This window comes from Cetorhinus maximus, chromosome 20, assembly GCF_964194155.1.
Source record: "Cetorhinus maximus chromosome 20, sCetMax3.hap1.1, whole genome shotgun sequence".
Classification (NCBI taxonomy): domain Eukaryota; kingdom Metazoa; phylum Chordata; class Chondrichthyes; order Lamniformes; family Cetorhinidae; genus Cetorhinus; species Cetorhinus maximus.
Window position 1 is genome coordinate 8,621,525 of NC_135898.1, and position 27,683 is coordinate 8,649,207.

The 27,683-nt window shown below is 42.0% G+C and overlaps 1 protein-coding gene across 2 annotated transcripts in view; it reads right to left on the bottom strand.

The window, feature by feature from the left end:
- LOC144694827 (glutamine--fructose-6-phosphate aminotransferase [isomerizing] 1) overlaps window positions 1-27,683 on the bottom strand; it is a 75,366-nt gene that overhangs the window by 19,826 nt on the left and 27,857 nt on the right. Inside the window, exons 5-13 of one of the 2 annotated variants that reach the window (XM_078565440.1) lie at window positions 26,385-26,443; window positions 24,662-24,796; window positions 20,637-20,698; window positions 16,997-17,076; window positions 14,183-14,233; window positions 9,527-9,632; window positions 9,024-9,187; window positions 6,231-6,326; window positions 2,920-3,017 (exon numbers count right to left, since the gene is read on the bottom strand). In XM_078565440.1, coding sequence (XP_078421566.1) covers window positions 2,920-3,017; window positions 6,231-6,326; window positions 9,024-9,187; window positions 9,527-9,632; window positions 14,183-14,233; window positions 16,997-17,076; window positions 20,637-20,698; window positions 24,662-24,796; window positions 26,385-26,443 — 851 coding nt within the window. The remainder of the gene's footprint in view (window positions 1-2,919; window positions 3,018-6,230; window positions 6,327-9,023; window positions 9,188-9,526; window positions 9,633-14,182; window positions 14,234-16,996; window positions 17,077-20,636; window positions 20,699-24,661; window positions 24,797-26,384; window positions 26,444-27,683) is intronic. The other variant, XM_078565441.1, reaches the window with a different exon arrangement.

Genomic DNA, 27,683 nt, shown 5'->3' on the forward strand with positions numbered 1-27,683 from the left:
TGATAAGAATATGGAACTCAACATTGCAAGGAGTAGTTGAGACACATAGTTTAGATCATTTAAGGGGAAGCCAGGTATGTGCACAAGGATAGAAGGATACAACTGATGAGGCAAGATTAAGTGTGGGGGGAGTCTCATATGGAGCCGAACACAGGTGACATGTATCTGTAGAGCTGCAGTAACCAAACTGAAGGGTCAAAGCAGGCATGTGGGGTACACCTAAGGTTTCAAAAGTAACACATTATCTATAACAAGAATATATCCAAGACAACAACTCATCTTTTCTATTGATCTCTGGAGTTAATGGAAAAAAATATCTTAAGATAGCGCAGTCAGCACAAGATGTGTCACATAGCGCAAGAGTCGTCATTTCTCAACCGCTGACAGCACCAAAAATGATTTTCTTTTGGCATGTAGTGAATGTCATTCTGCAGCTAACTGTTCTGTGGTGACAAGGTCTCACAAACAGCAATAAGTCAAAAAAAAAAATCAACTAAATCAGGTTTATTTGGGTGCCATTTGGTGAGGGACAACTGCTGGCAGAGCAATGGGAGAACCCCTTCAACAGAAGTAGCTACATGGATCTCCAATGCCCATTTGAACAGGTTCATTTCTATGAACAGAGAGACTTTTTTTGAAGCTGTTGTCCAACTTTTGCTAGATGTCTAGGCTGTACTCCAGCCAGCTAAAACCAAAGAGCTCCAGAGCATAGTAGACAAAGGTTCAATCTTTTGTAACCTGGAGAAGAGTAACAAGATTCCCAGAGACAATCACTGTAGCAACCAAAACGGAGAGTTAAAGCAGACATAGGGGCATGCCCAAGGTTTCAGAAGTTGCACTTAGCACTAACAAGAATTCATCGAAGGCAGCAACTGATCTTCCCTATCGATCTCTGTTAAGGAGTTAAGAGACAGAAAAAAGCCTCTCAAAAAATATCTACTGTCTCATGTGAAGATCGTGCAGTGAGCACAACACACGTTTCAGAGTGGGAATCATCATTTCTCAGCTGCTGACAGAGCCATTGGTGGGCAGAGTGAGTGATTTAATCACCACAGAAAGTCTATGTTCAGACCAACAAACAGAAAGAACCAATTATCTTGTTTTTGCATAATACCTCACCAGACCCAGAAGCACACGACATTTAATGGCTTTACGAATTACAGTCATTACTATTATGCCAGTAAACAGCAACAACCAATTTGCACAGGATGAACCACGACAAACAAGACAAAAGATGACCTGATAGGCTGGCCATGAGACTTGATCGTCCGAGAGTGCCATCAGCTCTTGTACATCCACCTGAACAGGCAGCTGGACCCCCAGGCTAATGACTAACCTGAAAAAGAGTACTGCTCAGTACCACAGTGAAGCATCAGCCTCAATTATGTGCTCAAGTCATGATTAAGGCTTCAACCCACAGCCTTCTGACTCAGTGCGCCCAGTTAGCCGAACTAAAACCAATGTGGATCTGTTGGGAAATGAGTGATTCACTGGGTGGTGCTTTCGACTGCAATCCCCATCAGGGACTATCTGTTGGCTTTGTTTAGCTGAAGACGTCAAAAGTGAAGATGTTTTCAGTTAACTCTCCAGGAACAGTATCTGAGTGTGGTTCAGGCAGGCTTTTGTCAGCCCGACTGAGCTCAGAGAGGGAAAACACCTGGTCACCTGGACTCCCTTCAGATTAACAATTAGTGGATGTGTATCATTCCTTTAAGATATGTCATCTATGTTTTGATGCACAGGATTTTCCTCCTGTGTGAACAGCTGACAGTGGCATGATTGGTCAACCGAGTAATCAGGTAGCTCGAGGTGCAAAACTTGCAAGATGGGGGCAGGAAATCTCAGCAATAAGGAGAAAAGACTAATACTAGCTGCAGGCTCACCTGCTAATTGCACTTGTTACTGTTCACATTGCTGTGACACTGCTCATTTGGAGGAGCAGGGAGGACAGCATTGTCAGGCTGGAAAGATCGCGTGACCCCGCAAAACAAAGGCACGGATGTAGAAATGGGATTTTTAAAGAGTACTTTGAAAGAGGAGACAGAGGGGCAGCAGATCTGAGTGGTTTTGGGGGGAAAAAAACGTAGAGCAAGCTCTAATGACTGAAGGGTGGGAGTGCAGTTGAGCGGAACATGAGCAGTAGCCGAGTTTAAAGGAGAGGGTTGGCACTTGCAAGGAGGAGGATCATGGCAATGAGGGAAAACTGTGGAAGGAAATCAACAGAAGCCTTGAACTTGGGGGAGGGGGGGGGCCGCTGGGGAGGCGGGGGCAGGGCAACAAGAAGCCTGGACAATGTTGCAAAATTAATGTTGGTCGGTGTGTAGGATTTTTATATGAGAGAACACGGAGCTCAGAAAACTGGTGTCAGAGTGGAGGAAAGTTACAGTGCTTATGGAATCAATTTAAATTGAAGAAGATTGTATTAAATAAATGCACAACAATAAAATGACAGACATGACATTGCTGAAAAACTAAACGCTTCCTCACTGTTTGCTTTATTGTCGCATCACTTTGGGCTGATTTGAAGATGCAGTAAGATACCTCATAAATAGAATTTCTTTTTACAAGAATGGTGTGGTCAACAATGTACTGCAACTATCTCCAACACCCAAGCTGACATCAACTAACTCACCACAGAATGGAGAGGGAAGCTATGATTTTCCTGCTCCATCTGGCTCAGCAATGGACCACATTGTCTATTTTCCCACCGATCCAGGTGAGGGAAGAATTCTTGTGATACAGGTTGCAAGCTGCTGACAGCAAAATTAACCATGTCTGGGCTGAGACCAAGGTAGCAAAACATTTTTTTTTTTTTGTTTTTTAAAAACACCATTCCTAAATTGTGATCCTGTCACACCTTCCAACACAGGCGAGGTCAATCTATAATTTGCGCTTATATATCATTTAAAATGAACCTACAGCAACACCAGCATGAAAACTTGTCCCACAGGCGATGAGGATCAAACGTCTGCATCTCAGAATCTCCTTGATATGATCCTGTAAGCCACCGAGGATCACTGTGAAAGGAGAAACCAACACGAGTCACTTGCTTTTACTTATGTATTAGGCACAATAATTATTACCTGCAAAAAAAAAATCCTCTCATAAGACAACAAAAGGCCAAGTCGCCCACTGAGCCTGTCCCTGCTCCTTTCAACTCAAATAGCAGGACATGATTGCAAATGGATCTGCCTGAACATCTTTCAGGCTCCTAGCTGCGAGAGCATTTCATTGGAATAAAGGTTATTTTTCCCCAAGTCTGGTCTGGCCAATAAGATAATACTCTGGGCTCAATTCATCAATTTTGTTGAATAATTCTGAAGTCCATTTCACCGTCATTTCACCCACTCCCCCCCACCTCATCATCCACATCCTCGCTTTGTTCCACACTGCACAGCTTAAGTTTTTGTCTTTTTAAAACCTTGTTGCTCCTCTCTGCATTCACTGGCGGGTCAGTGAAAGGCATGTTTGTTCCACCTCCTGTTTGTTTTGTTCCTCTTAAAAGACTTTGTCCCTAATGATGCACAATGCCATGGAGGATCCCACCCAAAATATTAATCCTTCCACTTTTCAGGTACTGGCTATCTTCAGCATTTCTGTTATTTTCGATTGCAGTTTTTCCCTTTATTACTCTTATTCTGTATTAAACTATGAGATCAGGATCAAGCACACACATTCAAAGAACCCAGAGGGAAATACAGGATTTTCAGCAAGTACAGCACAAACAGAAATCAACATTTGGAATGGACTTTACACAAGAAGACACTTTAGATTGAAGATTACACCAACTCGGGTTGCACTTCCTGGAATTTAAAAGATTTGATCCAAGTTCTTAAGATATCGAGGGGAAGTGATGGGGTCGACAGAGAGAAACTAGTTCCACTGGTTAGGAGTACAGGAGCAGAAGGCATGGCGTAAAAATTAGAGGCAGGACTTCTAAAAATGTAGTTCGGAAGCACTTCCTCACACAAAGGATGGTAGGAATTGGAAACTCTACTGCAGGTGGCAATTTATGCTGGATCAATTGACAATATTAAAACTGAGATTGATAGATTTTGTGAACCAAAGGTGTCAAAAGCAGGTATATAGACTTAAGTCATATGTCAGTCACGATTTCGTTGAATGGCACCAAATAGCCTTGAAGGGCTCCTGTTCCTCTATGTTAATCGTCATTTGATAATACGGAACTTGAGTATTGCTGAAAAAAAAAGATTTTGTTGAAGCCTTTAGTCTTGCACTCATCAGGACACCGCAAGAATATCAAAGTAAGGGAAAATAACAACTTTATAATGTATGAAAAAAAGAGTGCTGATTGGTTTACAAGTGGACTCTGATTAGCAATAACTACACCAGTTGATTGTGACTGACAGTTAACTGCCAAGCATTGTTTGAAAGTTAAACCAGGCAGTTTGACTCTGATTGGTCAAGGCATTGCCCTGAGAAATGAACCACGTGAATGGCCGTCACTTATTTTGTTCAGCCAAAACAGGCGCACTGTGTGTACATGTTGTGTCTGCAAAGAACAGTGACCTGTGTATTAATACATGTAGCTTCCAGTACACACAAAAGCGTCACACTGTGAGCCCTACTGACAATCTTAAATTGGTGTTCAGCGTAATTCTTAGTACACTGAGGATTATTTAGCAAATGTTTTCCAATTGTGGAATCACATCTCATGTTGGACACTGTGTTTTGTAAGCATGGGCTGGTTGGGTACTGTCTGGTCTGTAGCTTGCCTGCTGCGAACAGCAGAAGGGACGTGCTGTTTGGTAAGATCTGCCAGTCTTTGGGATGTACAGCCTACATACCGAGCATCACACTGGCACTGAAATTCAAAAATCACATTACTCAGTTAAATGATAGGCAGAATTGATTCCTGGGATGAAAGGGTTGCCATATGAGGAAAGGTTTGGCAGGATGGGCCTATACTCATCGGAGTTTCTAAGAATGAGAGGTGATGTTAATGAAACATATAAGAGTCAGAGGGGCTTGGCAGGGTAGGTGCTGAGAGGATGTTTCCCCTTGTGGGGGAATCTAGAATGAACTGGCACAGAGTAAAGATAAGGGGGTCTCCCATTTAAGATGTGACAAGGAGAAATTTCTTCTCTCAAAGGGCTGTTTGTCTTTGAGATTCCTTTCCACAGGCAGCAGTGGAGGCTGGATCATTGATATTCAAGGCTGAGGTGGACAGAATGGCCTACATCTGCTCCCATCTTTCATGATCTTAACAGTTTTAAAATAATGACCAATCACTATCCTTCAAACTTTGCAGCACTGAAGTTTTTTCAGGAAGCTTCTTTCAAAAGACAAAGAAAAATCATACCTGAATCAATTATGAAAGCAGAAAAATTAGACAAAACAAAGAATTCTGAGTCAAAGCATGCTTTTTTCTTAAATAAGAATTGGCAGTAAGAGCACTCGGATTATGCATACAAGTGGACTCAATGTCATGCTTAAACAGTTTACCAAGTTGTTTAAATCCAGGGCCAAATGCTGGTGTTGTTTGAAAGTCAAGTGATGGGAGATTCCATGGAGATGGGAATCTCACATGGTTTCCATTTGACACTGCAGACTGCTCCTCCAATGTGCAATAAAATAAAATGTACTAAGTACAAGACGGGAGGGGCGTGGGGACACGTTTAAAGCTGAGATGCATGTTGTCCCCAGCAAGACTATTGGAGAGACACATTAAGACGGTATCCAAGAGGTATGCCTAAACCAGGAGAATCTCTTGCATGTGAAGAATCGTTGTTCAGGCCTTTCACAAAAGCTGGTAACTCATCACACTTTAGAAACTTCAGCATTTACGAATAACGGAAGGTTGAACTGGCAAAGTCTGTGCCATCAAGTCACTCCAAAAAACAGAAATGCTGAGGTTTAACAAGAATGCAGATGAATATGACAAGGCAATTTGACATAAGTGTTCACTATTTCACAGCGCATTGTCAACTATGAAATGTACAACGAGCAAAGTTGGCAGTTGCAGAACCATTTATGTTCACCTGGTGTAGCAAATGCAACAACACCAAGATACTTCCCTCCTCTCCTCCTCCTCAGGCAAATGTTATGGAGAAGTGGGCATGTGTCCACTGTGCATAAGGGAGCTGAGGACCGGTAGATTAATATGACTCCAGATCTCCGTATACATGAGCAAAGAGCTGACAGGAGAATTGCACAGAGAAGTACGAAGTTGAAACAATACCAGCAAAGTTACTCTTAACTCTTGTTACCTGTGTAGTCGTCAAAGTTGACTCTTCCTCTCATTGTGTTCAGCACAGACTCGGGCTGCTCAAAGATTTCCTTCTGCATAAAGGAACTGAAGTTGCCTTTAAATAAAAGTAGGGGGAAAAGATAAGACAGAAATTAGGATACGATATCCACATCAGAGGGAGTTGTATGATGCATTACTCAATGTGACTTGGTGCGTATCCAGCCCTTCAGGATCAGCAGTTCATGGTCCGGCGACACCACATGTACGCAATCCAGATTTGATTTGCTTTAAATATCAAATTATTGGGAGAATTAGAAGACCTGGAGATTTGTTATCGTGTTTTTTTTTGACTGGACCGACCTACTGATTTGAGCCAGTTACCTAACCCTAGGTCGCTGTTGAGGTATTTTTTCATTCTGGGTTTTTAAGGACAGGAAATTGACCTGCAAGTCGCTCTTGCAGCCCCTTAATCTATTTAAAACTGCTGCAATCCAAGTAAAAGCTGAAGCCTGCTTCCAGGAAGAGTACATCCACAAAGTGATCATTCATGAATAAGCCACTTGTGTCTCAGCAACAACACTCAGGTTAAAAATCGCTTTCTATGGAGCAACAACCCCTGATAGGCAATCCTCTACACACAACCTGTGTAAAGCTCCTAATTCAGTGAAAGGTTATGCAGTCCTCAATATGGGTCACATGAATAGATTTTATCATGCGGGCACAAAGTGTTTGTGCCAACAGGCCCAAATGGCAACCCAATTAGTGCCAAAGGGAAATACAGCTATGCTATACTTTAACTCTGTATCAGAAAAATTACTGAAATAAAATTTGGCAGAACTTGTAAATGTTGAAATGGCACACATGGTATCACTTTCTAGCAGGACACGTGGAACTTATTACAGCATTACAGCACTCAGAGGCAGTGCATGCTTGCTGTTTACTTCTGGACCTGGGATCAACTCCAACCCAGGCTAATGCAATGCAAGTTTCTTTTCTGCCAGCTCTCCAGGCTCAGCACAAAATGAATCTGACCTGTAGATATTTTATTGCGTTCATTAATGGGATGTGAGCATGCTGGAATTGTCCTTGAAACGGTGGTGGTGGGGAGCCACGTTGCTGAACAGTGCTTTCTGAGAGAACTGAGTGCTTGCAAAGGTATTTCAGAATCAAACACATATCTGTGGGTCTGGAGTCACATACAGGCCAGACTAGCTAAGAATGGCAGGTTTCCTTCCCTCAACAACATTAGCGAACCAGCTGAGTTTCTAAATTGAATTTAAATTTCCCAAATGCCGGAGTGAAATTTGAACTTGTGTCTCTGCCTGCCCTCTGGGTTACTAGTTCAGTAATACAGGCTCTACGCTATTGTACCCATAAAGGGACAGCACAAAGAGTCAATTACATGGAGCCGGAGAGAGAGCGAGAGAGAGAGACAGAGACAAGACTGGACGATGGATCTGCAAATATTGCTGACTTGCAACAGTACTCCATTTATCCTGCCTTATTAACTGAGGTACAGTCTGTTGGTGCCACAATGTCCAGCTCAAAGAACAATTGCGGGTCGAGTCTCCCCAGGTCACTCCTGTTCACGTGAGAGATTATAGCTATCGGGGAAAGACTGAACTGATTGCAGCTCGTCTTTTCAGAAAAGAGAAGGCTTAAGAGGAAAATTATGGGTTGGAAAGCATAGCTGTGGGGAGATGTCTCCACTTGTGAGGGAATCCAAAACCAGGTCAAATACAAGATATTTATGAAGAAATCCCATTGGGAAACAAGGAGAAATTTCTTGACTCAGAGTGGTAAGTGTTAATGTCATGTTAATTATATTAATAAGGTTAAGGATGCACAGGTGGAGAGTATTGATTCATTGATTAACTATCTTGAGCACATATAAAGAGAGACTTGACTTGGGTGCAAGGTGTCAGCTGTGGCTCAGTTCCTAGCACCCTCGCCTTTGAATCAGAGGGTTGTGGGTTCATGTCCCACTCCTGGAAACCAAGAACTGTGATTGTACGCAAAAGAGTTGCAATCTGTGACTGTCGATAACTCGAAAGAGTATCAACCCCAGTAATGATGTTTTGATTAGATTTTGTAAATTTCCTTTAACGTTTTGTTTTAGTTACAGTGCCCCATCAGGGGCTGCTTTCCCTTACTGATTTATTGATTTTGGTTTAATTTATTAATTTTGTTCTCTAAAAGTGTCTATGAAGTTTATTAATGGTCTCTTCTGAGTACCAATAAAAAAATCTTCTCAGACATCAGGTGTTGGTTAGGGAGGAAGTAGACATATGTAATGTTGAAATCTGTGAATAATTGGTGTCTGGTTTTCTACTTCACCATCTAGCTTCAGAATGAGTTAACAGTTAGAATATGGAACTGGCCACTGCAGGAAGTGATTGAGGTAAATAACTTAGATTCTTTCAAAGGAAATGAGAGGAATACATAGAGGGGGGACAGAAATATGTGCTGAAAAACAGATAACAGATGAAGGGAATGGGAGGAGACTTGTGTGCAGTGCAAAAAACAGCTGAGTTGGCTGAATGGTCTGTTTCATGATGTACAATCTCATTTCCTGACTGCAGAGCACAGGGTAAAACTGAGAGAGACTGGCCATGTTATGGTCATGGATCTGAAGCGTTAACTCTCATTTCTTTCTCCACAGATGCTACCTGACCTGCTGAGGATTTCTAGCATTGTCTGTGTTTAATCTTACTCCTCCAATTCTTGGTCAAGGAATCGTTCTTCAATATATGAGAAACTATTTCTCCAGAATACAGTTCCTGGATACGTGCCTGCCCGAGGGCCCTCATACCTTTCATGATTTGCTGCAGCTCCAGCTGCAGAGTCTGGATGGCCCGGGCTGGATGATCCCCTGCTCTGCGTTTGATCCTGTGGATGGAGAGATGTCCGTCTACCACTGCTGCCACGTCATCATCCTCCAGAAAGATCACTCGGTTGGTGTGCTCAATAACGGCGCTGTTGAACACGAGCAAACAACACATTACACTGAGGCTTGAGTCACATGTTCATAATCTCTTGCTTGGGATCTCAATGGGCCCCTTCCCCTCTCTGTTGACTCTCTATGCTTTACCTGGAATCCAGACAGAGACCATCCAGACACTTAAGATCCCCAATCCACAAGTCGCTCTACCTTTTTCAGTGGCAAACACAAATCCAATTAGAACCTCCTGCCTCTGTCCACTACACTACATGGAACCACAGGCCACCCGTTAGCAATCAATGCTCTGCATCACCAGCTCTGCTGCTCACCTCTGAAGGAGAGCTTGACCGGATAATTCAGACAATTTTGCTTACCTGGCATCTGATGCAAAGTAGTACTCAACGGCTTTCTCTTCCACCGGAAACAAACAGGTGGTGCTGTCAGTGCGAGGAAGGCTGCAGTTTCCCTTCTTATCCTTGCCTGTTGGACCCAGGACATGAGAATCAATGCATATGCACAGAATAAATGATCTGAGGCCGAAGCATCTACTCTTATAGAAAACCTGATCCATACATCACCCCGCCTCCCCCCGGCCATAACATTGCTCAGGGAACCCTTAATTCTTTATATAAAGACACAACATTCCTCTGCTAACCAACATGGGATTAAACTTTTAAATTACTCCCACTTCCCCACGGTTGTGTTTGCTGCTCGCACCTTCTGAAGGCACCTTAGTCCAAAACCCTCATCAACATCATGCTGCAGCTAGCCACCACATAGCTCACCAGCAGGACTCACAGATTTCCATTTTCCTTGTAGGGAACAGCCTAAACTCTGTAGAGATGAGAAGTGAATACAAAGTAAGATGTGCATTTTTATCACACTTTCCACAATCACTGGATGTCTCAAAGCGCTTTGAAGTGTGGTCACTGTTGTATCACAGGTCAGGCGGCAGCCAATTGGCACACAAGCTACCACAAACAGCAAAGCGACCAGATCATTTAATTTTCATGATGTCGACTGAGGGTGAACTAGGAGCAGAAGTAGGCCACTCAACCCTGCTCTGCCATTCAATAAGGTCATGGTTGATCTGATTGTAAACCTCAACTCCACATTCCCGCCCACCCCCGATAACCTTTCACCCCATTGCTTATCACAAATCTATCTCCCTCTCCCCTAAATATATTCAAAGACTCTGCCTCCACTGTCTTTCGAGTTATAAACGCTCATGACCCTCAAGAGAAACAATTTCTCCTCATCGCCATCTTAAATGAGTACCCCTAGTTCTAGATTCTCCCACAAGGGGAGACATTCTTTCCACATCCACACTGTCAAGGCCCCTCATGATCTTTTATGTTTCAATCAAGTTGCCTCTTACTCTTCTAAACTCCAGTGAATACAAGCCTAGCCTGTTCAGCCTTTCCTTATAAGGCAATCCTCCCATTCCAGGTTTTAGTCCAGTAAACCTTCTGTGAACTGTTTCCAGTACTTCAGATGTGGTCTCACCAATGCCCTGTATAACCAAAGGATAACCTCTCTACTTTTGTATTCAATTCCTCTCACAATAAACGATAACATTCCATGAGCTTTACTCATGACTTGCTGTACCTGCATACTAACCTTTTGCAATTCATGCACTAGCACACAGATCCCTCTGCATCTCAGAACCCTGCCATCTCTCACCATTTACACTATATGCTTATTTTTTTATTCTTCCTTTGTTCACATTTTCCCACATTATACTCCATTTGCCAGATCTTTGCCCACTCACTTAACCTATTTATAACCCTTTGTAGCCTCTTTATGTCCTCCTCACAACTTAATTTCCAACCCTATCTTTGTATCATCAACAAATTCAGCAACCATTCCTTCGGTCCCTTCATCCAAGTCATTTCTATAAATTGTAAAATGTTGAGGCCCCAGCACTGATCCTTGTGGCACACCACTTGTTACATCTTGCCAACCAGAAAATGGCCCACCGGGAAGAACTTCTCTGCTCTTCTTCGAAATAGTGCCATGGGATCCTTCACAGCCACCTCATGGGGCAGATGGGGCCTGGTTTATCATTTCAGCCGAGACACAGCACCTCCGACAGTGCAGCATTCCCTCAGTGCTGCGCTGGAATGTCAGCCTTGATTTTTATTTATGATCAGGATGTGGAATGGAACTTGAAGTTGAAACCTTGTGACTCAGACAATAGTAACACTGAGCCCCTGGGCTGAAAATCTACATGTTAAGAATCATAGGCAGGTGCTGTGGGCTTGGAAACAGCACAGACTGCCTGACTTGTACTTTGAGAGTGAGAAATGCATCAGATTCTTTGAGAGTCTCAGGTTCCAGTGCTGGAAATTGCAACTGATTCACCCTTCAACAGACTCCAATCTCCAGAAGTTTTCAAATTAAATATATTTATCTCGGTTGCTTGCAAACTTTCCCCAGCTTCAGCGGGGTTCCTAATGTCTGTACGCTTGCCTAATTTTACTTCCAAGTTTCGATGATTAAAAATGGGAAATAAATTCATTTTTGCTTTTAATGAAAAAAAAAATTCAACAGAGGAAGGTTTTGAAAATTCCTTCACCAGATGTGGGTGTCGCTGGAAAGGCCACATGGACTGATTATCCCTAATTGCCTCAAGAAAGCAGCAGTGAGCCACTACAATCCGCGTGCTGAGGGTGCACTTAGTGTTGCTGTGTTGGTAGTTCCAAGATTTTGACACCGCAACAAGGAAGGCACAGCGACATAGTTCCAAGTTAGGGGTGCTGCGTGCTCAAGTCACGCAGTGGAACTTAAACCCGGAACCTTGTGACTCCGAGACAAGAGGAGTGGGAGAAACTTCCAGATTGAGCAGTTCCCATGCGCCGATTGCCCTTTAAGTGGTAGAGGTCAGGGGTTAGGAGGCTGCTGTCCAAAAAAGCCTTGGCATGTTGCTGCAGTGCATCTTGTGGAAGGTACACACTGCTGCCACTGTGCGTTGGTGGTGGAGGGAGTGAATGTTTAAGCTGGCGGTTGGGGTGCAAATCACTGGGCTGTTTTGTCCTGGATAGTGAACTCAGAGAGCTGCACTCATCAGGCGAGTGTAGACTATTCCATCAAACTCTTAACTTGTGCCTTGTAGATGTTGGACAAGATGTGGGAGGCGGGAGGCAAGTTACTCACCACAGAACATCCACCCTGACCTGCACTTGTAGCCATAGTATTTATATGTCTGGTGCAGTTCAGTTTCTGGTCAAAGCTAACCCCAGGATGTTGATGATGGGGAATTCAGGGGTGGGAATGCCACTGATCGTCAAGGGGAGGTCTCTTATTGGAGACGGTCAATATGTGACATGTGCATTACACTATTTTACGCGTGATATTAAGCCGAGGCCCTGTTTACCTGCTCCTGCGAGCTTAAAAGTTCTCATGATCCTACTTGAAGGACAGCATGAAATTCTCTGACACTTTTGCCAAAATTCTTTCCTGCACCAACCACAGACCAACCAGTTATTTGTCTCATTGCTGTTTGTGGCACCTTGCTGTGTGCAAATTGGCTGCTGTGATTCCCTATATATCAAGTGATTTCCCTTTGCAATCATTGGCTGGGACACCCTTTGGAACATGCCCAGAAATTGATCATGCACTACAAAAATGCAAACTTATTTGTTCTTCTCCTACATAACTTGTTTCTCTTCTGAAATTAATCATTCATTAAGTTACTTGTTCAGCTCTCGGGAAAGCCTGACGGATATCCTCCTCGGTGCAAGTTTTTACTTTTTGTGTTTTCAGCGCAAGGATATATCAGGATTTTGGATAAGCCTCAAATTCACAGTCCGCTTGATTTGCAAAGACAAAAACAATCCTGCTGTCCATTATTCATGGTCATGGATGGAAAACTCCAACTTGGCAATAATGAACACTTCCCAGATGCACCTGTGGCGCATGAAGTCCTGCATTGGAAGTGCTAAAGTTGGAAGTTTACCCTTACACTCTCCAAGGTTAGAAATACATTTTAGCATATACACAAATCTGCAGCTTGATGTTACTGGGGAAGAAGTACATTTGCACCAAGCAAGCGTGCACCTGATTTGCTGCCATCAACCGAGCCCCCAGCTACACAAACAGGAGAAGATTGTGTGATGGTATGAGTGTTTCTATCATGGCACTATAAGGCAAAAGCAAAATCCAATCTCTCTGGCTATTCCCATTACTTGCAAAACACGATTGCCCCATGATTGAAAGGAAGACAGACATGCAAGATACTGTGCATTGAATATAGCCCTAATGTTTCCTTTTTCATGAAATGCTGACAGACTTTGGTGCTGCTTTCCAGGAGATGAACCACTTTACAAGGGGGAAAATACAAACCTGGGCCACTGATGAACAAAATCAAGCAACTTTGGGGAGTTGGAGGCAATTTATTCAAGACATTTAAGTGTGGCACTGAAGTGTACCAGACCAGCTGTGTGCTAGCTTTGTGCATTTTGTAATAATTACAGAGTTTATATAAAGGGATGTACACAGTGCAATCACTGTTTACAAAGCCATGAAAGGTATTGCTTAAGTTCTAAGACCATATCCTCCCCCGAGAGGAAATGGAGCATGACCATCACGACTTGTAGGAAAAAAATGGCAAATTAAGCCAATTAATGTTCATTAAACAAATGCTAAATTCTAATGGTTATCTTTGCCAGAGCTCCAAGAAATAGCATCAAATAAAACCAGAAAACCTAACTTGGGTTCTGCGACTAAATGGATGGTGCACTGATCAATTCAGTTATCAAGTGAAGTCGGTTGGAAAACAAGTATAGGTGCTGCGAATCTGAAATAAAAACAAAAAACGCTGGCAACACTCAGCAGCTCAGGCAAATGTCAGGCAGCCTGACCTGTTGAGGCTTTGCAGCATTTTTTATTTTCTGTTTTGTATTAATTATGCAGGCCCCTGTGCTGAAGGCATCACATAAGAAAGCAGCACCAATCACCCAGTGTGCTCACTAAACCCTCCACAACGATTAGACAAGGCATAAAAGTTCAACTGAGGTTGAATACTCGACCTAAGCCTTTGCTTTCTGATTCCGTTGATTTGTCATCCATCTTAAAATCAGCTGGAAGTGCAAAATTAAAGAATAAAAGTAAAACACGACCAGAAATAAAGCACGGAATGGATATTTTAATTTTTTGCAAGCAAGAACACTGCTAAGGCACTAGTCATGCTGAGGCAGACCATGGAAGGGCAACTCCATGGTGGGGTATCTACCATTGTTGGGGAAGGCTCTGCTTTGGATCTTTCATTGGAAACAAGACAAATGTTAAAGCTGAACAATTTTTTTGTTATTTTGCCTGAGTCAATAAAGCACTCCATATCTTTTGAAAAATCTTTTGGAACATAGGAGCAGGGATAGGCCATTTGGCCCCTTGAGCCTGCTCCGTCATTTAACCAGATCATGGCTGATCTTCTACCTCAAGGCCATCTTCCCGCACTATCCCCATATCCCTTGATGTCACTGGTATTTAGAAACTTATCGACCTCTGCTTTGAAAATGACTCCGCCTCCACAGCCCTCTAGGGGGAGAGAATTCCACAGGTTCACCGCCCTCTGACTGGAGAAATTGCTCCTCATGTCAGTTCTAAATGGCCTACCTCTTATTCTGAGAGTGTCCCCCCCTCCCCCGTTCTAGACCCCAACCCCTTCACAACCAGGAGAAACATTCTTCCTGCATCCACCCTGTTGAGCCTTCTCAGAATTTTGTACACTTCAATGAGATCGCCCCTCACTCAATAATCAAAAGCATACTACTCCATCAAAATTCTTGAGACTCGTTTGATTTTTGAAAAGCATTCTGAATGACGCAGCATGGAGCTTCTCCATGACCATCCACTCCTATAACCGGCTTATATCTAGATATAACTGACCATGCAGGGTTTTGGAATGGACACATTCACCAGTCTATTAACAACTCATAAAACTACTGGACAGATCAAAGTCATTTCTAGGTGAGCATAATTTTTCATGTAGAACGCATTAAATCCACATGCTTAGGTTATTTTGTGAATGCATATGCTGTATAATTTTTATGCAATATTTGATGAAAACATGAACCTTTATCCACCTGCTTTGCATTGAGCATGATTTAGTTTTAAGTGTAAAGCAGCAACACCAATCTCCAGAGTTAGAAAACCAGTTTCAACACTTCACAAAAACACCAAGTGCCCTCTAGACAGTATGCTTGGTCCTTTTTTTGATGATTGAAAATTTATGTCCTTTTTTTCTGCATCTAAGGTCCATCAAACTTTGTAGAGTCATGCTGCAGGACATTTCTATGTGTGCTGCCAACATAGAATAGCCACCCTTGACAGCAACGTGGTCATTAAGTGTCAGGAGGCTACTTGACATTCAGGATCTCATGAAAACCTAATCTCACCTCCATTTACGATCACATCTGCACTTGTCCATAGCCACAGAGAGCAGAAACCCTGGCTGATTTGTCCCCTCGTGGGTTAGGGACATTGAGGCAACTTGTCATGCCCTATTGCCTCTTAGTGCCAAGTCAATTAACTCAGCACAGACCTAGGATAAAAATCGAGCATTTCCTGATCTCGATGGCTTAGTGCCAGATCATATGGCGCGTGTGGACCACTCGGCCAACATGGGAAGCCAATTCCTCCATTTTTATCTGTTTACCTCTTAGAACCACAGGCCAGGTCCCACCTCCACATAAGATGACCTGTTCTTCGGCTTGGATCAATGCTATTCCAAGTCAGCTAGGATGTGCCACCAGTAAGAAGATAATTCCTCTCTTTATTTTCCCTCTCCAGCTCATCATCTGCTTGGCACTTTACAACAGTCATGAGGTTGAGAATGGCAAGTCAAATACACTTCCCATCACCCTGATGCAGCTTGCATCAGGCCACTAATATCAGTAAACTTTATGGCTGAAAATGCCTCTCGATGTCACATCAACTACCTTTGAACATGATGCAAGAGTGAATCAAATTACAGTTAAGCCATGATGGCTGGTGGGCTGACCGGCCTCCTGCTGTGCCAAAAAGTTCTATGATTTCATCCCATCACACACCCAAGTATGTGGGAAAGAGCATGCCCCAAATTAAATATCTGTCATTAAATAATGTATATAAGGTGAATGACAAAAGAGCCAGAGGTGACATGACAAAAGACTTTGTTATAAAGTGAGAGGTTAGGATCTAAAAGGCACTGCCTGAGCGTGTCGTGGTGACAGACTCACTCATGCCTTCAAAAGGGAATTGGATAGTTATCTGAAGAGGATAACACTGCAGGGCTAAGGGAAAAAGGCAAGGGAGTGGGACGGAGTTCCTCTAGGAGAGAGCCGGCATGGATACAATGGGCCTAATGGCCTCCTCAGTGCTGTAACCATCCTATGATTCATATTTGACACATTATTAAAAACAATGTTCACATTGCGAATTTCAGTTATCAGAGATTGCTCTGGCCGGATACTTAGATGCGGGACATCATTGTTCAGGATTCCAACACAACACTTTTCAATTCCAGGCAAACTATGGTTAGAGAAATGCCAAGTGGGACTGGACAAATCCACAAAGGTTTGAAGGAAATTGCCCTAATCCACCTTTAAAGTAGAGTTTGCTAGCTGCTTATAGGATTTGCTGTGCCTGTCCTGGCTCACAGCCAGGGTATTGTGTGGAGCATGTTGAAACCAGGGTGGGGGCCACAGAAAACAAAGAAAGCACCTTTGATTAAAATAAGGATATGCCACGTATTAAAGGCGAGGCTGGTCTCTGAATTACGCCATGGGTCTGATGAGGAGAATAACAGGATCCCCTAACGAGACATGGTTCACATCCTTCAGATTGCGATTGAAGTCCTTTACCTGAGCGATACAGTACAGGGATGTGGTCAGTGGATAGTCTGTGCTCACTTCTCACGCCTATCAGCAGGGGGCCCCCACGCCTGAAAACAGAAATAGATCAGCTTTTATTCTTGATAATTGAGTAGGGAAAAAGAACATGGGACATGTCATGAAAATATAATAATTCCAATATTATTGTGATTTATTGTAAATGTAGGTTAATAGTGGGGTTTAGATTAGTTTCTCTGTGGGGGATTTAACTGAATTGGGGACAGCTGGTCTGAAGTTTTTGAGGTATCAAAAGGGAAGCTAGGTTTGAAATGCTAAATACGTATACATGGCTGAAGTTTTAAAATGAGAGGTGTGGGGAACATTTGCATTTTTAGATAAATTAGGTGAGTTTGAATTTTAAAGAGATGGTAAGATGTTACACTTAGCCATACGAAGTTAAGCCAAACTGTGTCCATTTTTCCCGAAGGTTACTGATAATATGAGTACAATGAAAGATTTATGTTATGAGAAAAGTAAATTTGCAAAGACATATTGGAACAATGGAATTTATATTACATGGGAGAAACATATATAAAGGAGATGAGGTTATGTGTAAGGGGGGAGTTATTCTCAGATCTAAAACAAGTGTGAAAAGCCTCCAGCCTACATGCATCAAGATGCTGTCCATAGGAACCGAAGCTAAGAAAACTCACTGTGAATATCACTGTCCAGGATATTGTGTGCTTTGCTTGGGTCTGTTTAATTCTATTTGTTTACTGTTGCCTTAACAGAGGTGTAACTAGGAGTCAGATTAACTAGGGGATTTAGGAGTTATTATAGTAGTAATTTGTAGACCTATGTGCTTAAAATCTTTTCTTCAATTAATAAATGTTTAATTTAGTTTGTAAAAAAATCTAAGACTCGGTGAACTAATTACTACTGAATTCAAGGCATGCATCTCGAAATAAAATACAAATTGCAAAACAGTTGTGGCAGCTGTTTCAAGTTTCTATCTGGGATTTGAGCAGCTCCTCATTTACCATCCGCTGTGCCATAAGTAGGCCATACAGCCGCTCAAGCCCATTCCACCTTCTAATGAGATCATGCTGCTTTGAATAACTCCATGTATCCAAATATGTCACAGTGGGAAGGTCAGAATGTAATACTTGCACTGTGAGAGGATGAGGACCACGCCATACCACAGGAATGAGCTCTAGTTGCTGGGACCAGTGGTCAAAGAGCAATGTCATGGCTTCAATCATAAAAGAACAAGCTTTATATTCCAACAAAAAAAATAATAGTGTATACAATTCTATATGACAAGCCACAACATTAGGGAACTGCATCATGCATAATGAAATACAGAGGACATCATCCATGTCCTTTGTTAACCTGAAAATACATGAATCATGTACAAATAACTATCAGTACTAGCACAGCATTTCATGACCAACAAAGTCTATGGAAACAGTAGTATTTCTAATGTTTCACAATCACATGCTGTGCATTATTTTGAAATTATAAGGCAAAAATGGCATGTGAACTTAATTTGAACTGAACAGAGATGATTAGAGCGGCACAAATTAGGCAAAGGAGACTCTCCAGCCTCTCATTCAGCTACGCTGGGGCTTCAGATAGTTCCAGCAACATTAAAATGCATCCTTTGAATTAAATGCAGAGAGAAGTTAGTTTAATGGTGGAAGGCTTCAACTAGAATCTTACCATTGACCTGTTGACCCCAAAGAAAAACACCGAGCAAAGGCTTTAGTCAAACAAAGGCTCCTTCATTGTTAGCCTTGTTAATTAAGTACAGATGCATTTCTGAAGCTTTAATTAGAACATTAACTTCGATAGAAAATGGCGATTGGTTAGACTGCCTCAAGTGATGCTTTAATTCTGATGAATGCAAGGGTTTAAGAAGTGGCTTTTGATCTTAAGATAGCAAAAAGTTTAAGCTATCAATAAAGAGGCCCGAAGGTGACAAACACAGGAAAAAGCGTGGCGAAATCCTGATATATAAAGGTGCGAAACTCTCATGAGTTTCACAATTTCTAAACAAAAATCAAGCCTCACACGGTGTCACGAGAGAACTTTCAAATCTCGGCATTCCTTTTCTACTATCAATCAGATTAACAGTTAAAGCCAGGGCCTGGGGGTGGAGGTGGGAGGCCACTTTCTCAGCTGCACAGAGGATGAAAAGTTAGCAATGAGAAGAGGATGAATTTCCCTCCCATTCTATAATTTTCTTTCCTAACACAATGCTAACATGTAAGATTGAATAAGTTTTTGCAAAAACATTTTCACCTGCATCAATCTAGTTTGTGGAATGAGCTCTGACCTGTTAAAAGATTAAAATAAACTACTAATGAGGTTTGTAAACCAACTGTCAATCTACATTGGTTTATGCTTGAAAAAACAAAACCCACGATATATATATAAAATCTTTTGACTTTTAAGAGTTTGACTCTTGATTTAAGAGGCATTGAGGCTGACACGATCTATGTAGAACTGTGGAACAGTGAACTCACCCGAATAAATCAGTTGAAGCACATAAGATTTTATGTTCTCAACAAAAAAATACAAAAACAACTTTTTATTCTCGTAGTAAATAGCAAATCACAATCAAAATCATTTTTCTGGAATGCAAACTTTTCTAAGCCCATAATTTTGTTAGCAGATAGTTAATACAGCTAAATAGCAATCTTCGATTTTGTTTTGTACAAGGATGGCTTTTGGGCTCTGTACATCACATCCAGGGCTGGCAAGGGGATAACCTAATTTCAGAAACTAAAACAAAAAGGATAACTTGCCTAAATTGTACCAAATGTCTTCGTACTATCATCACGCACTTAAATAGCAAGTGTTTGATTACTACCCATCCGCTTGCTACACAGAGAAATTGCCAAGAAATGTTTGATATTGACCATTAATGCCAAGCTGTGTTGAGTCAAGCTATTGACATGTTCTAATTCTGAAACCAAGCGGTTATGTTATGTGATAATTATGTTAAGTCACCTGAGCTTTCCAGTAAGCAGCTGCTGCCAATGTGGTACATCAAACTGTGACATTTTTAGCCCTTGATTAGCTGAGTCAAGTACTGCTGTGGGCCACAGCTGCTTCAGCCTTTTTTCCTTCGATAGTCTTCTCCTGACCATCGTGTTCTATGCTGTGTTTACACTACTGAGCAGATGTTGAACTCATGTTGCACTCCAATGCTTCCCACTGGTCATTCTCCAGCAACATTATCTTAAAATTTTAATTTTAAAATTGTTTCTTTGAAATTTGTCTTTTCACAGTGCTTTCCCACACCAAAATCTGTAATTCATTTTCACTTCATTTCTAATCCAGTCTTCCAATTTTTTCTGCAGTGCGCTGTGCTCTATCTTCCTTAGGTTAACAGCCTAGCACTTAAGCAGAAATATCGAATTTGATTGCGTTTCAGTGTATTTAACCACTGATTACATTCATCCTACCACTCAAACGCACTTAAATGTTTTCCACTCAGTGAAGAAGCTGTTGGAAGTGCCTCCCAATGCCTTCTTTCCCCCACCTCCCCTCCCAAACCAGGAAAGAAAATACCAAATATGTAATATGCAGAATCTGTCATATTACTAGTACCTTTAAGCTGCAGAGAAAATTACAGCATGGCCATAATTTTCAATCTACATACCTAGTACAAACAGCTTCACCTGGGTAATGGACACTCTTCAACACCAGAGCAAAAGCACCTTCCTATATGTAAAAAAAAACACATGCTTGGGTCAGGATTAATAGCAGGCATTGCATCTAGCTCAATAAAAACCAAAACAACAACTGGCTAAAATGGTACAGCCCTGCACTTTTCCTCTTTGCTCTTCTGAGCTTCCAAAGTGTTACACCCAAAGGGTGAAACCAAAATGATAATATCCTCTTGAGGGGAACTAACTGGGTTCAGCAGGTGGTTTTGGGTGGTGCTGTATATTAAAAATGTTACATAAAGTATGCTTTGTGTTCATGGCATAACAGACACAGTATCCAAGTGCGTGGAGGACATTGGAAACCTCTTTCAACAGGTCAGGGCAGCATTCCAATCGAGGGGTTCCAATCTCGTCACAAAACTCATGAGGGGTGTTCAAATAGCTCACAAATATCAGAAGAATCCCAGACACTGGATCAGTGCCGTGCACTCATGAAGCACTGCTGCTGAGAACTTACAATAACATGAAAACAGAGAAGTTACATCGGATTATTATTTTTTTTCCCTGCTGCAGTGCAAGCTGGTTAGTTCTACGTCAAGATTTTCCAACATCGTTCATATTTTATGCCACATGACAAAAGGATCCTGGAATCACATATTTCATAAATGAAGACTGCAGGGACATGCTCTCTTATGTGAAATGTCCTCAATTCATTCTCAACTCTATTTTAAAACACTGCAGAAGGATACAGGACATGAGAAATCAATATATGAACTCCCCACAGACTTGAAATGTCCACAGATAGTGTGTACAGCAAATGAACTGACATGGACACCAAAACAGCTGGCTTGCTCAATGAACTGACAATGCAAGTGCACTTTTCATGGCTCGCAAGACAAAGAAAATTAGTTCACAGTAATGTTTTTGACTGTTGCAACCACAGCACAATCAGTGTTAATGTTATCTTGTGATGCAGTTGCAACAATTTCAAGAGCTCCCTTCTCACAGCACACTCAAGGCCTTGAAACCGCATAGTGGCAATCTGTACAAATTTTGAAGTCCAAAGTTATAGTTTTCTGAACGTTGTTGAGTGAGCTGACTGGCCCCTTGAGTGATAAGCAAAACAAAAGATCAAGCCATGATCCATGATTCTGTTCACTCACTTTTGAAAGGTTTAAAAACAATTGTAAAGAAAGAGGTTGCATTTCTACAGTCCTTTTCACATCCAAACAATGTCCCAAAGCAATTTATAGATTATGAACAATTTTTAAATGTTATTTTGTATGAAAATACAGCAATAAATTTATGCATAGCAAGGTCCCACCAACAGCACTGAGAGGAATAACTAATTAATCTACTGGAGGAACAGCACCTCATCTTCCAACTAGGCACTTTACAGCCTTCCAGACTGAATATTGAGTTCAACAATTTCAGATCATGAACTCTCTCCTCCATCCCCACTCCCTTTTTTTCCAATAATTTATATAAATTTTTCTTTTCCCACCTATTTCCATTATTTTTAAATGTATTTCTATCCATTGTTTTATCTCTACCTTTTAGACTATTTCGATTCCTTCACCCCACACCGCCCCCACTAGGGCTATCTGTACCTTGCTTGTCCTGCTTTCTACCCTTAATTAGCACATTCCTTAGATAATATCACCACCTACAACACCTCTTTGTCCTTTTGTCTATGACATCTTTTGGCTATCTCCACTTATCACTGGCCCTCTATCCAGCTCTACCCTCCCCCCCGTTAAACCAGCTTATATTTCACCTCTGTTCTATTTTTACTTAGTTCTGTTGAAGAGTCATACGGACTCGAAACGTTAACTGTGTTCCTCTCCGCAGATGCTGCCAGACCTGCTGAGTTTTTCCAGCCATTTTTATTTTTGTTTTGTAACTAATTAATCTAGTTTGGTGTTTTTGATTGAAGGACACCAGGAATATTCATCTGTTTCTCTTTAATGTGTCCTGCAATCTTTCATATGCACCTGTGCAGGCAAACGGATCTTTGGTTCAATATCTCCTCCAAAAAGATGGCACTTCTGATGAAGTATTAGTCCTTGGGTATGACACTGAAGTGTCAACCTGGATTACATGCTCTTCTCTGGAGTGTGGTTTGAACTCACACTTTTGCCTCAGAGATGAGAGTGCTAACACTGAGCCAAGGTTGACAATTCTGCAAAGCGATAAGTAGAACTTTTGAACTGCCAGAATGTTATTATATTTATTCGATTTTCTCAATTTAGAAAGGAGCTATTTACTATCAGTTTTGAGAGAAGTCCGATTATTGGACATTGTTTCTGGTGTTAAATTTCTCTGTACAATATACCCGCTGCATTACCAGCAGCATATTACAATAGATTAACACCACAAGATGGAGCTTGGGGATTGTGATTAGTGACTGTGGTCATTTGAAATGGTTTCAAAGAATGATGCAGCAGACTCGCAAGACCGAATGGCCTACTCCCAAATCTAGTATTATGTCATGTGAAATGGCAAAACAGAAAAAAAACCGAAAAACTGAGAGAGAATGGGCAGAATGTGACAGGTGATAAGGGAGGTAGCACTACAGTAAAGATTGCCAATTTCACTGGACAACAAGGGCCATGAAACTTTAGCCCACACCTCAGGGTAATTATTTTCCAAAAATAATAAAATGGCGATTTAATTTTTTTCCCCGTTTATGGGATGTGAGCTTTGCTAGAAAGGCCAGATCTATTGTCCATACCTAACCGCCTTTGTAAAGGTGGTGGAGATGAGCCGCCTTAATGAACCATTGCAGGGAGAATGTTCCAGGATTTTGACCCAGTGATGGTGAAGAAAAGGCAAATATTTCCAAGACAGGATTGTGAGTGGCCTGGCGGGGAACGTCCCATGTATCTGCTGCCCTTGTCCTTCTAGGTGATACAGGTCACAGACTTGGAAGGTGCTGTCGAAGGAGGCTTGGCAAGTTGCTGCAGTGCATGTTGTGGATGGTACACACTGCTGCCACTGTGCATCAGCAATGAGAGGGAATCAATGTTTCAAGTGGTAGACAGGGTACTGCTTCAAACCGGCTGCTGGATGATGTCAAGCTTCTTATGGGTTGTTGGAGTTGCACTTTGCCAGCCAAGCGGAGAGTATTCCATCACACTCCTGACTAGTGCCTTGTCGATGGTGGACAGGCTGTGGAGAGTCAGGAGGCGAATTACTCACTGCAGAATTTCCTGCCTCTGGCCTGCTCTTGTAGCCACAGTATTTATGTGGCTGGTCCAGTTCAGTTTCTGATCACTGGTAACCCCTAGAATGTTGATGTTGGGGGAATTCAGCAATGGTAACGCTGTTGAAAGTCATGGGGAAATAATAAGATTCTCTCTTGTTGGAGATGGTCACTTTCTGGCACTTCTGTGGCACAAATGCTACTTGCCGCTTCAGTTGTGTTTATTGACTGAGAATGAATCCTTAAGGGCACAAGTTCCTTAAGCACAGTGGTAATATTTCTAGACAAGTAACCCAGAGACCTGAACGTTGTCCAGGTTTTGCTGCACATGGGCTTGGACTGCTCTAGCGACTGAGAAGCTGCAAATGATACTGAAAAACTATATAATCATCAATGAACATCCCCACTTCTGGCCTGATGTTGAAGATAAAGATTGCAAGAGAAAGCCGATGACAGTGAGACAAAGAGAAGGCAATGAGAGGAATTGGTAAATAAAAAAGACAGATGAAGTAGAGAAATAAGTATTTAAAAAGCTTTTAATCTGTGAACAAATGGTGCAGGAAAGAAAGTTGGAACTAAGTTTGCCAGAAGGTGCTAGAAGTATCAAAGGACCATAGTTATTTTAGAACACGGTTTGAAAAGCAGGGGTTATGAAAACAGAAAATCGTAACAGAGCTAAATAAAGGTCTAAATTAATTCATATTAGGAAGTATGATACAGGGTTATTTGCTCCATATTTGGGAGACCTGGAAGGATAGGTTAGATGCATCTTTTTTCGAAACTACAAAAGAAAAATTCAGTTTAACACATTACCAGTTGCTGAATGACTCTTTCCACTAGGGTGGCAAAGCTGATGTCATCACTCTCGCGGTTGTCGTACATGTACTTGACCAGCTTTGCAATTGATTCTGTGTCAGTGTCGGACTCAAACTCATAACCTTTGCTTTCCTGTAAGAAAGAGAGAGTTGCCAGAAGAGAAGCTGACTCAAATGCTCACCATCAACAACCCTGCCAATGGAGACTGCAAACAGCCTGCATATACTCAATTATCATTGCATCCTTGCTGGCTATTGCAGGGCTTGCTGTCCAAATTAAAACACGAGTTAATAAACACAGCTTACTGGTCAGTGTGGTACAATGCAACATCAACTGAGGGAGAAAGACCAGAGGGCAATCCCCTCTCTGCTCAGTTCTTAATCTGGGCTCTGCCGCAACAGGTAAAGTCAAGTGAAGGCCAAATGTAGAGCGAGGATTAGGACCCATATTGCTGCCTGGATGTTGTGATAGACATGATAATAATTGTACTAAGATCCTGGGAAGGTCACTTCCATCCGTCTTCTAAACAGCAAGGTGGAGTGTGAACTGCCAAGTTCTTCATGTAGTGTTTAAATGTGGAATCCACTTCAGAAAAATAAGGTTTCTGTTGTGGGAATTGGTGCCTATGGTAATGGAAAATGGTTAGCACTGTTTGCCGAATACAAGCAGTTACCTGGGATAAGTGGGAACAGTCTAAGTGGTGGGAGCTAGAATGTTTTATTTCTGTTTGTTGTTGGGGCATGCGCTTAGCTAGCAAGGCCCATCCTTAATTGCACTTGAGCAGACGGCAGTGAGCCATCAACAATGAGCAGCACGTGAGGCCACTTCAGAGCTGGTTAAGAGTCAATACACATTGCTGAGGGTTTGGAGCCACATGTGGGCCAGACCGGGCAAGCATGGCAGATTTCCTCTCCTGAAGGACATCAGTGAACCGGGTGGTTTTTTGACGACAATCTGGTAGTTTCACAATTATTTATGAGGCAAGCATTTCATTTCAGATTTATTTTAAATTATTTTTCTGTCAGATTGTTTTAAATTTAAAATACCCACAGCTGCTGTGGTGGGATTCGAGCTCATGGTCAGAATTTTTCCCTCATTGGACGGGCCCGTGCCTGACCTGACCAGGAGAAAAGCAGTGCGTGATGACGTTGGGCGAGTGTCCCAACAGCATCGCGTACTCTTACGATGTTTAACTTGGTGAGCACACGCGAGAGGCAGCAGCGTGTCCGCTGATGATTGAGAGGCCTATTAAGGCCCTGAATCATAATTAAATGGAATTTTTCGCTGCCTGTCCAACCATTTGATTGGCGGGCGGGCGAACAGGCCAAGTGGTCTTTGCATTTTTTGCAGAACCTCATCCACGGGCGGGGTGAGGTTTCAACCAGTGATTAAAAAAAAAACCTCTGAAACTCATCAGCCAAGGTAGTGCTGAGCTTTGCAGCACACGATTCATTCTGGCTGGCCGTTAATTGGCCAGCCAGTGTGAAATTGTGGTTGGGGGCCCGACCGTGGACGGCAGTTAGTTTCACGGGTGCTCCGGGGCCCGCCCGATGAGGCATAAATCCTGCCCTAGGTCTGCGGAGCACGAGTCCAGGCCTCTGGGTTACTTGTCCAGTAACATTACCACTATGCTACTGACCCTTAACGAATTTATATTCGCTTTCAGCCGATAAAAGTAACTAAAGCCATGCTTGCAAGTAATAATTTTATATATACGCACCAGGAATTTCCTCAGGTCTTTGTAGTTTGTAATGATGCCATTGTGAATAACAACGAACTCTGAAAATGAAGAATACATCATCATGCTAACATAGCTGTTTCTGTTGGCTTCATTATTTTTAACAAGTTGAGAGGGAAACCACGGAATTATGGAACTGTTAGGCCAACATTTCTTGTAGGTAAGTTCTTGAAATCTATTATGAAAGATATCATGATTCAGCATTTTGAGATGATTAGGGAGATAATTTGGGTTGGTCAAGGGTAAATCATATTTAACAGGTCGAATTGAACATAATGTCACTGAAGTAGACTGGGGAACATCTACGGATTTAGTTTACATGCACTGCCAGAGGTATTCAACAAAGAAAAAAAAGAACTAAAATTATGGTTCATGGAACTGAAGGCAAATTATTGAATTAGTTTGGAGATGGGTTAAATGGGAGCACACAGCAGTGGTAAGGGCGTGTACTCAAAATGAAAGGAAATGACCGGTGATGACTCCCAAGTATCCATACTGGGGCTTCAACTGTTCACTCTATGAGTTATTTTGAAAACCCAAGAGTTATGTCAAGTTTGCTAATGAGATTACAGCATGACTTTATTAAGAGACAATGATAGATTTATTGAGTGGGCGAAACTGCAGCAGATGGACCACAACCCCAGCCAACAGAGATTATCCTTTTCAGACCAAAAGGAATCGGTCCAAGTATTACTTAAATTGTGGAAAGCAAGGAACAGTTCAAATATATTGAAGGGAACCATGTACATATTCACTAAAATGTAGCAGTCAGCTGCAAAAAAAAGTCAACAAGGTGAATGGAAAGTTTTACTTCATAACCAAAGGACTGGAACGTAAAAGGGAGGAAGTTAGACAAAGTGTTTGTTAGACCACAACTGGAGTACTGTGGGCAATTCTGGCCACAGTACCTTAGAAAGGATATACTGGCCTCAGATGAAGTGCATCATCAGAATGTTACCAAGGTTCAGAGGGTTAAACTGTAAGAAGCGATGATATAAACTAGGATTGCTTTCCCTGAAATATACAAACTTAAGTGCTGATTTGACAGAGGTTTTTTAGCATTTTGAATTTTTCCTGTGGGGCATGTCTATGAAAAGGCAACAGATCATTCAGGCGATAAATTAAGAAACAGGCCTTCAGACAAAGGGCGATCAGTGTGAGAAACTCTCCCACAAAAAAAACAGATGCTAACTCAACTGATCACTTTAAACCTGAGAGCAATAGATCTTTGCTCGCCAAGTTTATAAAAGGATGCAGCTTCAAGTCAGATGGAGCAAGTTA